Here is a 15658-nt window from a genome sequence, read left to right as displayed (position 1 = left end):
TTTCAGCCTTAGGTAGTATTTGAATATATTTATATTTTAATATAATTTTAGTATATATATATAATCTTTTTCCTTAAACTTATTATGATGGAAACTGATCTATATATCATTTTGATCTGTTAATGGCATTTTTTTTCTCACCTGTGGTTAATACCTGGAATTTAAGGTACTACAGGATGGGGAGCAGAATAATTGTGGGATTTCTAACTCATAAGAAATGGGAACTAAATGGATATTCTGAGACACCTTTTAACTAGTTTGAAATTCCCAGCAGTTCCCCTGAATTGTTTTGGTTATTAACCCCAGAATCAGATCTGATTTTCTAAGTCAGGAGCAGATTTTACTCATCGTTTTTTAGAACATCTACATTCAGAAATCTGAAACAGATGGCCTAGTAGAATACTATTATGCACAACAAAATTTAACATCATTGTGACTAATAATGTTGTACTTGCTTTACAGTATATATACCAGTAGGTCTCAGTTCTTTCCTATTCCTGAATCTTCCAAGGCTTTAACCAGAAGCTGGAGTTACCAACTGCTCATCAAAACATGCCTCACTATTTTTTCTATTATAATCTGAAATCAGAAATTGTGAAGTTTTCCATTACAACTAGAAAGTGATGTTTGGAAGATGATTTAGATACAGAAATATGAAATCATAAATTTTTAAAACCGTTTTTTTTAAAGAATAATTTTATGATTCTTCTTAATTAGTGGCACTTTTAAATACTTTGCATGTTGAAAGTCAACATGTTCCTACCTTAAAGATGTCATTTTAAACATTTAAATTTCAGGATGTGTATCTTATTAGTTAGGATATGTTTTTTATACAAGAGGTATTTTTCCACATGTCTAACCAAACAACCACAGGAAAAATCTTAAATTTGTAAATGAGTGTTGAATATTACTTTCTCAAAAGTCACCTATAACACTTTTAAATCTATGCTTTACTTCACTGTATGATTCACAGTCATTTGATCTTCTTAGCAGCCTTTTAATATATATTGTGATTACTCTGTGCCTTGCCTACCTTAGGTAGCTTGGGGTTACACATTTTGGAAGCATGGGTAAGTAACTAAATCCCTCTGAGTAATCAGAGAAGTAAAGGGATGCTTCATTTTTCAGAAGGATAGGTCATTGCTTTGTGGGACCAGGAACTTGGATTTGCCTGTGTTACCATAACCCCCCTTTCCAAGTATATTTTACAATAGACTGCCGTGGTACAGTAACAAGATGTCTGGTCTCCATATTGTTAGAACAGCTTTATTTGTAAACTATCTCAGTCCTTAGGAATTCCCACCTGAAAGAAGCAGTTAGAAAAGAAATCAGTAACTATATTATATTTGTCTATCATGTATTGCTTTAGGCCTGTGTTCTGATGTTGTCTCTGTATATAGCTAATATATCTCTTTTACACAAATTCATTTACAAAATTATACATGTAGAAATGTTGACTGTTGAATTTTTGTTGAATGCTTCCAAAATAGAATCAGTGAAAACCTAGTGCTGCTTCTGAATTAAATATATTTTCAAGAAGTATTGGGAGTTTTTTAATTACTAGTTTCAGCTATTTCTTACTTCCAAAATTTAGTATCTATACATATGCTACCAGAACAATATTTCTTAGATGTGTTGGTTTGTCATTCAATATCAAATATTCAACCAATATTTAAGACATACCCTCATTGGTATCTGACATTTTGACTTAGTTGTTTTGCTCACCTGTTTTGTTGCCAGTGATACTACATTCATTAGCAATTTTGATACCATCATATGGACATCTCCTTGTTTGTCACCTTTATTTGATTTGATATTTTTGACCCTTGAGAGGTCAGGGGGAAGGTGTTTGAACCACTCTCTTATCTTGTATTTTCAGCTTCCACATCACACAGAGAGTCCCAGTTCAGTTTCTAATGGGTTTTCATAAAATAAATGCATATTTTATATATGTGATTTTTTTCCCTGAAAGGTAATAATGACGGAGGGGTAAAATATGGCACAGCCTTGGAAAATAACTAGATAGCCTACCAGAAGAAAATCTTAGATGTCTTTGTTTTTTCCTGACCATAATCAAAATGGTAAATACTTAAATAGAGCTTACTATTTGCCAGCACTGTTCTGCAGGCTTTGTATTCATTAGTACTTACTTAGTCCTTGCAAATGCCTTATGAGGTAGATACTAACGTATCTTTTTTGGGGTACAGAGAGTTTAGGGTACTTGCACCAGGTCACACAGTTGGTACCTGGCAGCTGAGATTCAAACCTAGGAGGCATCAGAACAGGGTTGGTTTGCATCTACTTCACAGTAGACCCTGGCTTAAAAGTAATCCCAGGTAAAAGTTTAAGCAACACAAAACTTTGTAAAAACACAAAGTATAAATCCCTCATAGTTGGAATAGAAGCAATATGAGTAGAGTTACTTGCTATTTATATTGACAAATGTATATAAAATAATAAAAATAACCAGTAAGTGTACAGTTCAGTAGTAATTTTGACTATGTTGAGTCAGTGGTGGCATCAGAATTCACTCTGTTTGTGTTCCAACATTGTGTAATGAATACCTAGTGCTTAGGAAGATATTTCTATAGAACATAAAAATACTGCAGAGCAAATTCTAATATAATTTGATCTCTGATTAACAAGATATTCAAATCTCACCTTTTGTGTTTTGATACAACAGATTCATAATATGTAAGTGGTGAGATCATACTTTGAAGTTCTTAATGACAGAGTAGTCCTGTTAAGAGTGTTTTTCCCTTAAAAAGGAAAAAAACAACTTACTGCTTGACTTTCAGAGATGCACAAAGACTAGAAGAATTCTTCACCAAAAATCAACAGCTGAGAGAGCAACAGAAAGTCCTTCATGAAACCATTAAAGTGTTAGAAGATCGGTGAGTGTGGTTCTTGGGTCCTCTTGAGTAACAGGTGGTTTCCCTCTTAACAGAGAATATACATTGGTGTTCATTTGTTATCAGTTCTGAGGCTTAATTAAAGTGATATTTTTCCAACTTTAGGTCAACTTTCGATAAATAGCTTATGAAATTAAGGATGTTCCCTTACAGGTTTGTTTTTTCATTAGTTATAGCAATTACATCAGTTTATCTTTTAAATGATGTTTCTTTATCTGGTGTTTGATATCAGACAAGCTCAAGGATAGCAGTGTTCTAATGCTTTTGATGCTTTAATTCCATTTTTACTTCTGAATAGGTGGCAACTGCTTCACAGTTCTGTTCCTATCTAACTCCTGTCCTGCCATTCTCTTTTTTTTCCTTGCGTATTTCTCCACTTTCAGGCATTCTAGGGATTCTTTTTACTGAGAATTCCCGAGATAATGCTATTCACCTCCACCTACCGACTTTCTTTCCTCCCCCTTCTATGAAGTTAACACTACATTAGAAAAGACTTTGAGATTTTGTTGTTTTCCCTTGTCTGAACTGTAAGTGCTATTTAGGACCTTGAACTACTTAAACAATGTCTCTTCTTGCTTTATTTATAGTTAATATTTTTCCTTTATTATCATTTCTGTATATGTTACAAGAGGGCTGGTAGTTTGATTTTGCCACTGTGCCTTTACTGGTGGAATAGTCTAATATTCCGTGTGCATGCAAACTGAAGTTGAGTACTCTGTCATCCACGACTGCTATCTCCATGGATGTACACTTACTGGAATAAGCAGCCTGTTCTGGAATATATAAAACTCCATATGCTTTAATCAGAGATATGAATTTAAATTCCAGTTTCACACTATAGCCTTAATTAAATTTAATAATAAATAGTTGAGCCTTGTACCATGTTCTAGGTGTTGCTCTAGGGGCTAGGAATAATGCCATCCCTCTAGGTATACCATGGACCTATCAAATATCCATACATCTAACCCTTTTGAGAAAAAGGGAAAAAGGAAGTTCTTAGGCTGCATTGTATTTTAGGAAAGGTTTGACAAGGCCAGTGGGGGGTTCTGCTCTGCTCATTCATTGGCTGGCTTCTGACTGAGATGCTTGGTTTGGTCACCTGTCTGAACAGGTGAAGGATTTCAGAGCACAACAGTTGGAACCAGTGATTTTACTTCCCACAATAGGAGATATGTTTTTGTGGTTGCCACACTAAAAGACTGATTGTATTTATTTCCAGCACTCTTTCTGTTTAGTTGATCATTCACAAATTGCTTAGGACTCAAGATGAGTACACTGAGGAAAAAAATCACAAAATAAAGTTTTCATTATGTTTTGCATTAATTGGCTTAATACCATTGGCTCTCCATTTCATCCCCAAGCTATAGTTGTCTTCCATTTTAGCTTTTGAAGATATTCCTTTTTAACATATTCAGAACATTTCTTCACTTTGTGATTTAAAGTTTTCGCTGTTCTGTTATTCTTTGCATCTTATGCTTCTTTTAAGTGAGTTGTTCTCCTGTCTCGTTCTGAGAAGAAATGACAGTGGATGAGTGCCCCTACACTTCCTGTAGAAGCATTTTCTAAATTACTCTCCTTTATTTGGTGAATACATTTAATTGTTAAAATTACCATTTTTATTCTGCAGTTTTTAAAAATGATTCTTTTCTGTTTATTGGTTGTGGTAACTGATTTCATGTGGGTATTACACTTCTCCACTGTTTCTTATTCCTAAATGTTCTTGTTGTCTTTCATTCTGTTCACCGTTACATTATTAGGCAGGTGAGCCTATAATTCACTACATGGTGTTAATCTGGGGGTGGGACAAGGAGGGTAGCTCATTCCTTTATTCACATGCTTTTTCTCTCCGTTCTTCAACACTAAAATTTCCTTCTGGGATTACTTTAATGTTTGTCCCTCATTCTATGAAGCTTCATTTAATGAAACTGAGAATGATCTAGATCTGACCATTATTTTTTTAATGCAGTATCTGATAGGTTTGAGGGCTCACTTTATACCCAGGTATCCAGAACTTGATCTTCACTTTAACCCTGTGAGGTAGATGATAAATCAGTTTTACAAATGAGGAAACAATGCTGACAAAGAGTTAACCTTTCCCAAGATCACATAGCTAATGAATAATTAGTTTAAATTTGATCCCCAAGCTTCCTGATTTCTACTGTTTGCTATGTATTGTCTTAATTTTATAAATGTTGTATAAGTAAATTACAACTTAACTGATTATCTCAGAGTATTTATGTTTGATATCAAGTTACTAAAACAAGTACTCTGAAATATTAAGTCTTCAACATTGCCTATTATCATAGTCTTGTTTTATTGGAAGGTTGGTTTGTTTTTGGTTACTTTCCTTTTAAATTGCTACTAATTAAATGCTACCTTTAAATGTCAAAGTAGGTACCATTTAGTAAAGTTCTACTTAGTTAAAATTTTACTTTAATTTTATGTCATATGTAAGAATGAATGATAGTCTAGAGCAAGTTTTTCTGAGACCTTTAAAAAACAACATGTATTTCATTAAAATTTCTTAGTGGTAGTTCTGCAACTTGCTGTTTACTGTTCATAAGATGAAGTGATTCTTACTTCTTAGCCTAATATTGTGAAAACATCAAGAGAGGTTTAGATGAAAGGAATTAATGCAATAAAGATAAATTAGATAGTAAAATGTTCTAATTTAATGTGGCTTGCTTGTTTGTGTTTTACTAGTACTGTTATTATATTACATTTATAGACTTTCCTTCAAGGAAGCAAAGTATTTCCCCTAATCTAAGGAACAGTCACTGTGCTAAAGAAGTAGATAGAAGACATTTTTAAAAAAATCTGAACTAAGCAGTTAAACCATAGTTGTCTGATAGACTTTAATATCTTTAAAAGCTCTTTTGGCAGTCATAGGAAACACATGTTTCAACTGTTGTTAAAAGGGAAAATCGGTACTCATAATCAGAGGATTTGTGGTTCTCTAGGTTTCAAATACTGAACCAAATGTCTTCTTTTGTCTTGCTAAGTCTTCTTACTCATAGATTCGAATTTAAATTTATTCTTCAGGAGACCTTCCCTGACTTCCTAGACTAGGTTTAGTTCTGCTGTGTGCTTTCATAGTGTCCTGTATTTCCACTTTAATGTGAATCCTATGCCTGTGTCCAATCCTATGCATTGGACATGTGTCTGCTCAGTCATGTCCAATTCATGACACCATGAACTGTAGCCCACCAGGCTCCTGTGGTTTTCTAGGCAAAAATACTGAAGTATGTTGCCATTTCCTGCGCCAGGGGATCATCCTGATCTAGGAATCGAACCCACATCTCTTGTGTCTCTTGCATTGACAAGTGGATTCTTTACTGCTGTGCCACCTGGTCATGCTTTATTTTAAATACTTCTTATAGGTCAGGAAGCAACAGTTAGAACTGGACATGGAACAACAGACTAGTTCCAAATAGGAAAAGGAGTACGTCAAGGCTGTATATTGTCACCCTGCTTATTTAACTTCTATGCAGAGTACATCATGAGAAACACTGGGCTGGAAGAAGCACAAGCTGGAATCAAGATTGCTGGGGGAAATATCAATAACCTCAGATATGCAGATGACACCACCCTTATGGGCAGAGAGTGAAGAGGAACTAAAAAGCCTCTTGATGAAAGTGAAAGAGGAGAGTGAAAAAGTTGGCTTAAAGCTTAACATTCAGAAAACTAAGATCATGGCATCTGGTCCCATCACCTCATGGGAAATAGATGGGGAAACAGTAGAAACAGTGTCAGACTTTATTTTTTGGGGCTCCAAAATCACTGCAGATGGTGACTGCAGCCGTGAAATTAAAAGATGCTTACTCCTTGGAAGGAAACTTATGACCAACCTAGATAGCATATTAAAAAGCAGAGACATTACTTTGCCAACAAAGGTCCATCTGGTCAAGGCTATGGTTTTTCCAGTGGTCATGTATGGATGTGAGAGTTGGACTGTGAAGAAAGCTGAGTGCCGAAGAATTGATGCTTTTGAACTGTGGTGTTGGAGAAGACTCTTGAGAGTACCTTGGACTGCAAGGAGATCCAACCAGTCCATCCTAAAGGAGATCAGTCCTGGGTGTTCACTGGAAGGAACTGATGCTGAGGCTGAAACTCCAATACTTTGGCCACCTCATGCGAAGAGTTGACTCATTGGAAAAGACCCTGATGCTGGGAGGGATTGGGGGCAGGAGGAGAAGGGGACGACAGAGGATGAGATGGCTGGATGGCATCACCAATTCAATGGGCATGAGTTTGGGTAGACTCTGGGAGTTTGTGATGGACAGGGAGGCCTGGCGTGCTGCGGTTCATGGGGTCGCAAAGAGTCGGACACGACTGAGTGACTGAACTAAACTGAACTGATTGTCTGTCTTTTTCTAGTAGACTGTAAACCCTTTAAAAGAAGTGACATTATCTTGGTCACTGTTGTATTTTAGCACTGATAGTACTCATTATAGGTGTTTAGTGAAACCCTTTTCAATGAAAATGAATAAATCTGAGGAAGTCTTTTTAGGGTATAGCAAACAATTGAACATACTTGTTTATCTGGTAAGTTTTACTGCAAAATGAAAGCTTCTATTTCTTCATCTCTATGAACAAGGTGGAATATAACTCAGAATGCCTAATGCTTTTTGGCTGTTAAAGTAGAATTACTCCTTTCCCTTTTAACCTGCTTATAGCTACTGAAATTGCATTCTCCTATGAAATTGAGGCTGTTTTTTCTTTCTCTGAAGCAGCAGTTAAAGGTAGGCAAGAGGAAAGAAGTGGAATCCTACTGATGGAAATAGGAACTATCCTATTTTCTCACATCCATTTAAATTTAAGCTAGGATCAGTGAACAATCAGGAGTTGACTCTTTACAGATACTTTAATATTAAAAGTGGCAGTAAACTGGAGAAAACTAGAAGTAATAAACAAGCTGGGGAATATTGCTTCATTTTATGACTGCCTATACCAGTGACATTTTTAAGCTTGGAAACTAAGGGTTTCAAGAGGTTGTGTTCCATAATATCTTATGACATTTTAACATATCAGAGTTGAATTCTTGGAAACAATATGGAAAATGGTAGGGTAATGTTTAAAAAATACTTTGTTAGAATTGATGAATGCCACTTAGCTCCTTCAGTGTTTTTCAGTGACTTTTCAATGTCAATGCTCTTTTTGGCCTCTAGATTTAATAGTTCTAGAGTTTAATAGTTTAAAGTGAATAAATTATTTACCTACAATCAGAACTATTTGAATGTTATTGCATGAAGCCCAAGCTATTAATTTGAATAGATGTTTGAAAGAGAAATATGAAATGTGAAGTATTTTTTTAAAATAGTTAAAATTAAGTTTCTTCTTTTTTTTTTTTTTCCATTTATTTTTATTAGTTGGAGGCTAATTACTTTACAGTATTGTAGTGGTTTTTGCCATACATTGACATGAATCAGCCATGGATTTACATGTGTTCCCCATCCCAATCCCCCCTCCCGCCTCCCTCTCCATCCCATTCCTCTGGGTCTTCCCAGTGCACCAGCCAAGTTTCTTCTTATAACAGTTTAACAATGTCTTGGTTTGGAATAGTTTAGAGAGAACTTTATCTTTATTTCCTTTGGAATTTTAAAGGCAAATAGCAAGAACAACAGTAGCAGCAGCTGTTAAGTACAGGATCACAACTAGAGCACCTAATCCTCTGTTTTTATCTTCTCTCTTATTAGTATAATTTATTTAAGTTGAAATAGATTCATGTGGCTTGTGGCTACCATTTTGAACCACAGTTCTCGACTTTTCCCAGTACTGACTTAGGATTCAGCATTCTCAAGTTAGTTTCTGTTCATCTACCAGCAATTGAAATTGCTTTCAATTTGTTTGCTTTCTTTCCCATTTTCCATCTTCATAGTCTTGTGTCTTTAAAAATATATATGTGTCTGTGTGTATATATATATATATATATAAAATCTTTACTGTAGCTTTGTGGGATTTGGGGAGGGAGCCATAGTAGATGCAAATGTTCACTTTGTCATCTTTTCTTAGATCTTGATTGTCCTAATTCCTGTCTCTAGAATGTACTCCAATTAAACCATGACGTCGAGTTCTTTATCCTTTGTTCTAGACATTTTAGTCGTATTAATGCAACCTATGATCTCTAATCTTTATTTTTTATACCCATATCAACACTTGTTGATAGGAGTTTTACATAAAAATCTCTCGGTTCTTTTTGTTTCAGTTGTACAGTTTTCATGAATTCATGGTATGTCCTACTATGCTATTACTCCCATAGACATTTCTGTATACTTAGTATCTTATTAAGTTATTGAGTTAAAATTATTATATAGAATTTATATTTGCTAAATTCCTAAAGTGGGATATGTGTCTTTTTTTTTCAACAATATTTTTTCCTGGTTATATAAATAATGAAATTAGAAAAATTTTGAAAAATAAGCAAAATACTAAGAAGAAAATCTTCTGTTTTATTGGTACCTATGAGATAACTATTAGTAACATTTTGGGAAATACCTTTCTTTTCATCACCCACCCCTTTCATGTATATATTCCCTCTTCCCTTCAGCCCTCAAGATAATAAAATCTATTTTGTAATCTAACACTGGAGTCTTTTTTTTTAAAACTGAAAGAACATAACTTTTTTTTAAACTTTGTATTCTTTGACCTTTAGTATTCATTCAACTAAAAAAGTTGTTGAACACTCATTATGTGTGATATGCTATGCTGGGCAAAGCAGATGCAAGTTTGCATCCATTCCATTGGTACTGGACTGGGTTCAATTTTTGGGTCTAATAAATTAAAATAAGGTCAGTTTCTTCAATAAATAAGTTCCCCTCGAATAGAGTTTAAAATTAGCAGATTTTTATAGAATTGCACTCAGAATTGCAGCCTGTAGAAAATGATATAGCATGATTTCAGCCTATATGGGAATATGTGAAAGGCATTATAACTAATTAATTTTCTCTGTATTTTCCAATTCAATTCTTTAATTCTTCCTAAAGTATAAAAATCCTGAAATTAATACATGGAGCAGTATCTTATAGTAGTTGACAAATATTTTTTATTTCAGTTAATTGAGGCATAATTGATAAATAAATTTTTTTAAATGTTTATCATAGTGATTTGATAAATGTATAGATTGTAAAAAGGATCCCTACCATCTGGTAAATTAATACATCCATCACCTCACATATTTTTTATGTTTATTTGTTTATGAGAACATTTTAGTTGTACTCTAAAAATACTTTGCTTTTGTTTCATAGATTAAGAGCAGGATTGTGTGATCGCTGTGCAGTAACTGAAGAACATATGCGGAAGAAGCAACAAGAGTTTGAAAATATTCGGCAGCAGAATCTTAAACTTATCACAGAGCTTAGTGAGTTTCCTTTCTTCACTTACTAAGTATTTAAAACATAGTATGCTACTGTTAAACACCTATTATTAAATTGGTTACAACCAGATGGGTTGTTTACATGTTTTCTTCGTTTAGACACAAGGTCAGAAGTCATTTTTTTCCCTTTTTGTAGATGTAATCTCATGCTTATTTTAGTAAGAAATAGGGTATAGATTGTTGTTTTGTGATCCCATGAACTGTAGCTCACCAGACTCCTCTGTCCATGGAATTTTTGAGGGTGTAGAAAGGTTATACAAATACTGTCCATGTTGGCCTTAAAGTCTTACCAGCTGTAAGACAAGAAGCACATTTTCTTTGGATATATACATATTTGCTTCTTTGGTTTCATTTCATGTAATTTGATTATTTATATTTAGTAAATATAGACACAAAGCAGACAATGTAGTACAAAGATGTATGCTTTTCCTGATTTTCACTATTTTTTTACACACTGTTACAAGTATATCATTTTTTTTTTTTTTTTAAACATTTATTTTTATTCATTTGGCTGCATAGAGTCTTAGTTGTGGCATGTGGGATCTAGTTCCCTGACCAGGGATCGAACCCAGCCCCCCTGTATCAGGAGCGCAGAGTCTTAGCCACTGGACCACCAGGGATTCCCAAGTATATCATTTTCAGATTAGTCTACTTCCCCATTTCATGTAGGATTTTCTTACATTTATCTTCCTTTCCAAACTAATTCCATATATTGACTTTATTTTTTTCTATTAATTATATTGCTGTCCTCTGGTTCCTCAAGCAGAATATATGAGTATATTCTCATTATTATAAAATGAGATAGAAAAAACATAATTTTGTTTTGCTCCCAGAGGTAACTACTATTAAGAACATAATAAATATCTTTCCAGGTCCAAGTTTGTCCATCTTTTGTTTACCTCTGTCCTTCACTTTACCCCCTCCTCTCTCTCCTTTTTTAAATTTTAAAAGGATCATCTCCAAAATATTTTTCTTGTTCTGACATATGTTGTTTTAGACTGTAAGAAATTGTTACATGTTTATATATTTCAGTTCAGTTCAGTCGCTCAGTCGTGTCTGACTCTTTGTGACCCCCAGGAACCGCAACACGCCAGGCCTCCCTGTCCATCACCAACTCCTGGAGTTTACCCAAACTCATGTCCATTGAGTTGGTGATGCCATCCAACCATCTCATCCTCTGTCGTCCCCTTCACCCACTCTCAATCTTCCCCAGCATCAGGGTCTTTTCCAATGAGTCAGCTCTTTGCATCAGGTGGCCAAAGTATTGGAGTTTCAGCTTCAACATCAGTCCTTCCAGGACTGATCTCCTTTAGGATGGACTGGTTGGATCTCCTTGCAGTCCAAGGTACTCTCAAGAGTCTTCTCCAACACCATAGTTCAAAAGCATCAATTCTTCGGTGCTCAGCTTTCTTCACAGTCAACTCTCATATCCATACATGACCACTGGAAAAACCATAGCCTTGTCCAGATGGACCTTTGTTGGCAAAGTAATGTCTCTGCTTTTTAATATGCTAGCTAGGTTGGTCATAACTTTACTTCCCAGGAGTAAGCATCTTTTAATTTCATGGCTGCAATCACCATCTGCAGTGATTTTGGAGCCCAAAAAAATTAAGTCAGCTACTGTTTCCACTGTTTCCCAATCTATTTGCCGTGAAGTGATGGGACCAGATGCCATGATCTTAGTTTTCTGAATGTTGAACTTTAAGCCAACTTTTCACTCTCCTCTTTCACTTTCATCAAGAGGCTCTTTAGTTCTTCTTCACTTTCTGCCATAAGGGTGGTGTCATCTGCATATCTGAGGTTATTGAGATTTCTCCCGGCAATCTTGATATCAGCTTGTGCTTCTTCCAGCCCAGCGTTTCTCATGATGTACTCTGCATAGAAGTTAAATAAGCAGGGTGACGATATACAGCCTTGATGTACTCCTTTTCCTATTTGGAACCAGTCTGTTGTTCCATGTCCAGTTGTAAGTGTTGGTTCCTGACCTGTATACAGGTTTCTCAAGAGGCAGGTTTAGACCCATAGATTTTGTGGTGTGTATGAATACTTGTATGCATGCATTTATTTAGGAGTATAAGGTTATCAGTGAGTAGAAAACTATTACATTTATGACACTGACTTCTTGAAGAAGTAGGACTGTTTTCCTAAAATTATGCCACCCTCTGAATAATCCTCATCATTTTCTTTACCTTGTTTCTTTATTTCCTATAAAATAGAAACTGGATCTGAAAGCTTGATAGGTCCAAATTAAACCTTTTTGACAGCAGTACTTCATGGGTAAAATTGTCTACTTTATATTGCATCCTATCAGGATGTAGGTATTGTCAGGTTCTTCCACTCTTTGGGGTTGACTGTCAGATTTCTCCATTATACAGTTGAATCTTCCCCTGGTACCAAGTAGTCTGAGTTGGAAGGATAGATGTGTGATATTTTGAAATCTTGCAAAAATACAATTCTCCCTCAATCTTTCTTTAGTAATTTTAGTATCTATTGTTGATTCTGGCCTGAATCAATTATTTAATTACAGATTACAAAATGATAATTTTCCATTTCTGTTATTCTTCTTACATTCATATGCTGGCATTCTTCTATAAACAAGAATTCTCCCTCATCAGTTAGGGCTATTAGTTACCGTAGGATGTAGTTCCTACTAGAAAGGCATGATGCATCTTAATATTTTCCCTTTTGCCAGTTTTCAGAATAAGATCTTATATAATAGTTACCTACAATGGTGACAAATGAGGTATTATGTGTTGCATATGTTACGTTTCACTTTGCTTTTGAGGTGAGTGGGCTTTCTCTGTTTTGAGCATAACAGACACGTGGAATTTTATGTATGTAGTGTGTCAGTTATGTTATTTTATTGATACTGATTACCTCAGTCTTGTCTGCCTACTCTCTTTTGGTAATCACTTCTATCATGTTACTTCGAGGTCTTCCGTCTTTTAAATCTTTAAACATTTCATTATTATGTAAGATAATGCTGTTACCTGAAATACTTGGAAATCTATATATGAGTCATTTTCTACTGACTGTAGTGGTCATTGAATTAGGATCACTCAGGAGTTCAGGCTTGAACTGGAAATTTCAAGTTCAGTCCCTCCACCAGTGCTGATACCAACAACCACTTGCTTACTCTGCTTGGGTTTCACTCACATTTTGTTTTTGCTGTTGATTGTGGCAGTGGTGTGGGAGTCTCCTGGATGTCTCTTTTTGTGTCTGGCTCAGTTGTCCTCTCGGATCCTTTCCTGATTTTCTCAACAGCCCAAAGTAAACCTTTTTTTCCTTGGAATTTCATTTAGTATTTTATCTGTGCTTCTCTTAACATCTTTGTTACTTTCAGCAGTTAAAAAAAAATAGTTTATATAATATCTTGTGTCTTATTAGACTGTACTTTCCTTTAGGTCACTGTCATATCTTAAGGTTTTTTTGGAGTTTTTTCCCCGATCCTCCAAAGGAGGCAGTTTAGTAGCCCTCACATATTGTATATAGTCAACAAATTTTTATTTACTCAATGTAAGAAAATATGTTGAGATTGTAAACCACTAAATTATTAACAGATTTTTGGAGTGTGATTAACTTTCTTTATGAAAGGTTAATTGAACTTATTCTGACTTGATCTCTTTGATATATTCCTCCTAGTAAAACACATGCTTAAGCAGTGACATAGTATCAAGGATTAATAAAAATTTTGTTCTGGCAGCCATAGAAATTATAGCCCCAAATTGAGTTTTTGCTTTATAAATAAGGATGGATAGGAAAATTTAGCCAAGGTCGAGTCAAACAAGGAAATGCTGCTTCAGTGGTATATTAAGTTACTGATACCATAATTATTCATGAAACATAGAGTATGACTAAGAAAGAAAATTTACTTAAGTGTGCTTCTGTTATAAAAAATTACACTGATATTCACTGTTATATTTTATGATTAGATTTATTTTGAGATAAATGACTCAATAAAATGGTATTTGAAATTAGTAGGACTGAGTAACCAGATGGAATGCTTTCTTGTCCTCACATGAATAATTAAACTATACTGCCCAGTACATGAGGTCCTCTTTCCTTTTTGCCCACAAGCATTACATAAAATTATCAGTTAATCATTTATGTGAAACTGGCACAGTGTGAGGTGTAGTAATCACTACCTAGTAACAAATTAGTTTTGAATAGTAGCATTAACCCTGACTAACATATGACTTAGAATCTGAAATCCTAATTTCTCCATGACTGTTGAAATTATTGAAAGAGCCTGACATGCATCCTAATATAGCTATAATTTATGCCTTCTTTTCACATTATATTTAAGTGAATGAAAAGAACACTCTGCAGGAAGAAAATAAAAAGCTTTCTGAACAGCTGCAGCAGAAAATTGAGTAAGTATTTTTTCTTAATTGTGGCAAAAAAATTATTTTCCCCTACCTTCTCTTTCTTCATTTTACTTAGCTATGCAAACTGTAAAGGTATATTAAGAATCAAAGATTTCTTTTTTAAAAATTATAAACTCTTCTGCAGTTGAAAATACAAGGAAAATCGCTGTATTTTTGTTTTGGAAGTATATATGAAGACTTTGTATGCATCTCTTAGCTTAGTATTTGAATGTATAAAGTATCAAAACATTTTAAAGCATTTTCATTTTTATAACTATTATAAATAAATTATTCAAATAATTTGAAATACTTCTATTTTAAACAAATACTTGAGTTTTGTTACCACCTTTCCAGCTCTGTTCTAGAAACTTAATAAAAGTAATATGAATGATTATGTCCTCTTACACATTTCTCAGGCCTGAAGAACTTCTTTTTCCTCTCCCCCTCTCCCCCACTTTTTGTTAATAAAAATAATAACTTTTATCCTGTATACCAGTTACTCTTCTTGGTGTTCTGTGTTTATTATTTCTAATCCTCACTGTGATTCTTCAAGGTAGTTTTATTGTCTCTACTTTATGGACAAGGAATCCACATCTTACAGAAGTCAAATAACTTGCCGTGGTCTCACAACTAGTAGATAACGAGACATCACTCAGAACCCCATCTTCTGACTTAGAAGACTCTGTCCTCTCCATTATTTGACAGTGTCTCAAAAAAAGAATCTGTTTTTCTGGATCTAGTCTGATACAGAGCAAGAGATATGGCCAGTTCTTAGTTCCCATTTATGTCAAGTTTATGTAATATCTTTTAAGAGTTACAATTCAGGATCATGTTAATGGTTTCCAGGGTTTTTAAAGACTGTTGCATTTAAGTGGACATCTTTGAAAATTTTGCTGAACTATGTAGACATAACATGATTTTGCCTTAGTTATTATCTTATGTATAAACACATGTCCCAAGTGGAATTAGCATCTTTATCATATCAGTGCTTTTTTTCAGTAGTGGGT

The 15658-nt window shown here is 34.5% G+C and overlaps 1 protein-coding gene across 4 annotated transcripts in view; it reads left to right on the top strand.

Moving 5' to 3' along the window:
• The window catches only part of RBBP8 (RB binding protein 8, endonuclease), an 80135-nt gene that overhangs the window by 32824 nt on the left and 31653 nt on the right, over positions 1 to 15658 (top strand). For all 4 annotated transcript variants that reach the window (XM_043889299.1, XM_043889300.1, XM_043889296.1 and 1 more), the window contains 3 exons: positions 2799 to 2894; positions 10157 to 10269; positions 14591 to 14657. In XM_043889299.1, coding sequence (XP_043745234.1) covers positions 2799 to 2894; positions 10157 to 10269; positions 14591 to 14657 — 276 coding nt within the window. The remainder of the gene's footprint in view (positions 1 to 2798; positions 2895 to 10156; positions 10270 to 14590; positions 14658 to 15658) is intronic.

Source organism: Cervus elaphus, chromosome 27 (genome assembly GCF_910594005.1).
Source record: "Cervus elaphus chromosome 27, mCerEla1.1, whole genome shotgun sequence".
NCBI classification, from domain to species: Eukaryota; Metazoa; Chordata; class Mammalia; order Artiodactyla; family Cervidae; genus Cervus; species Cervus elaphus.
This window is presented reverse-complemented; position numbering and strand designations above follow the sequence as displayed.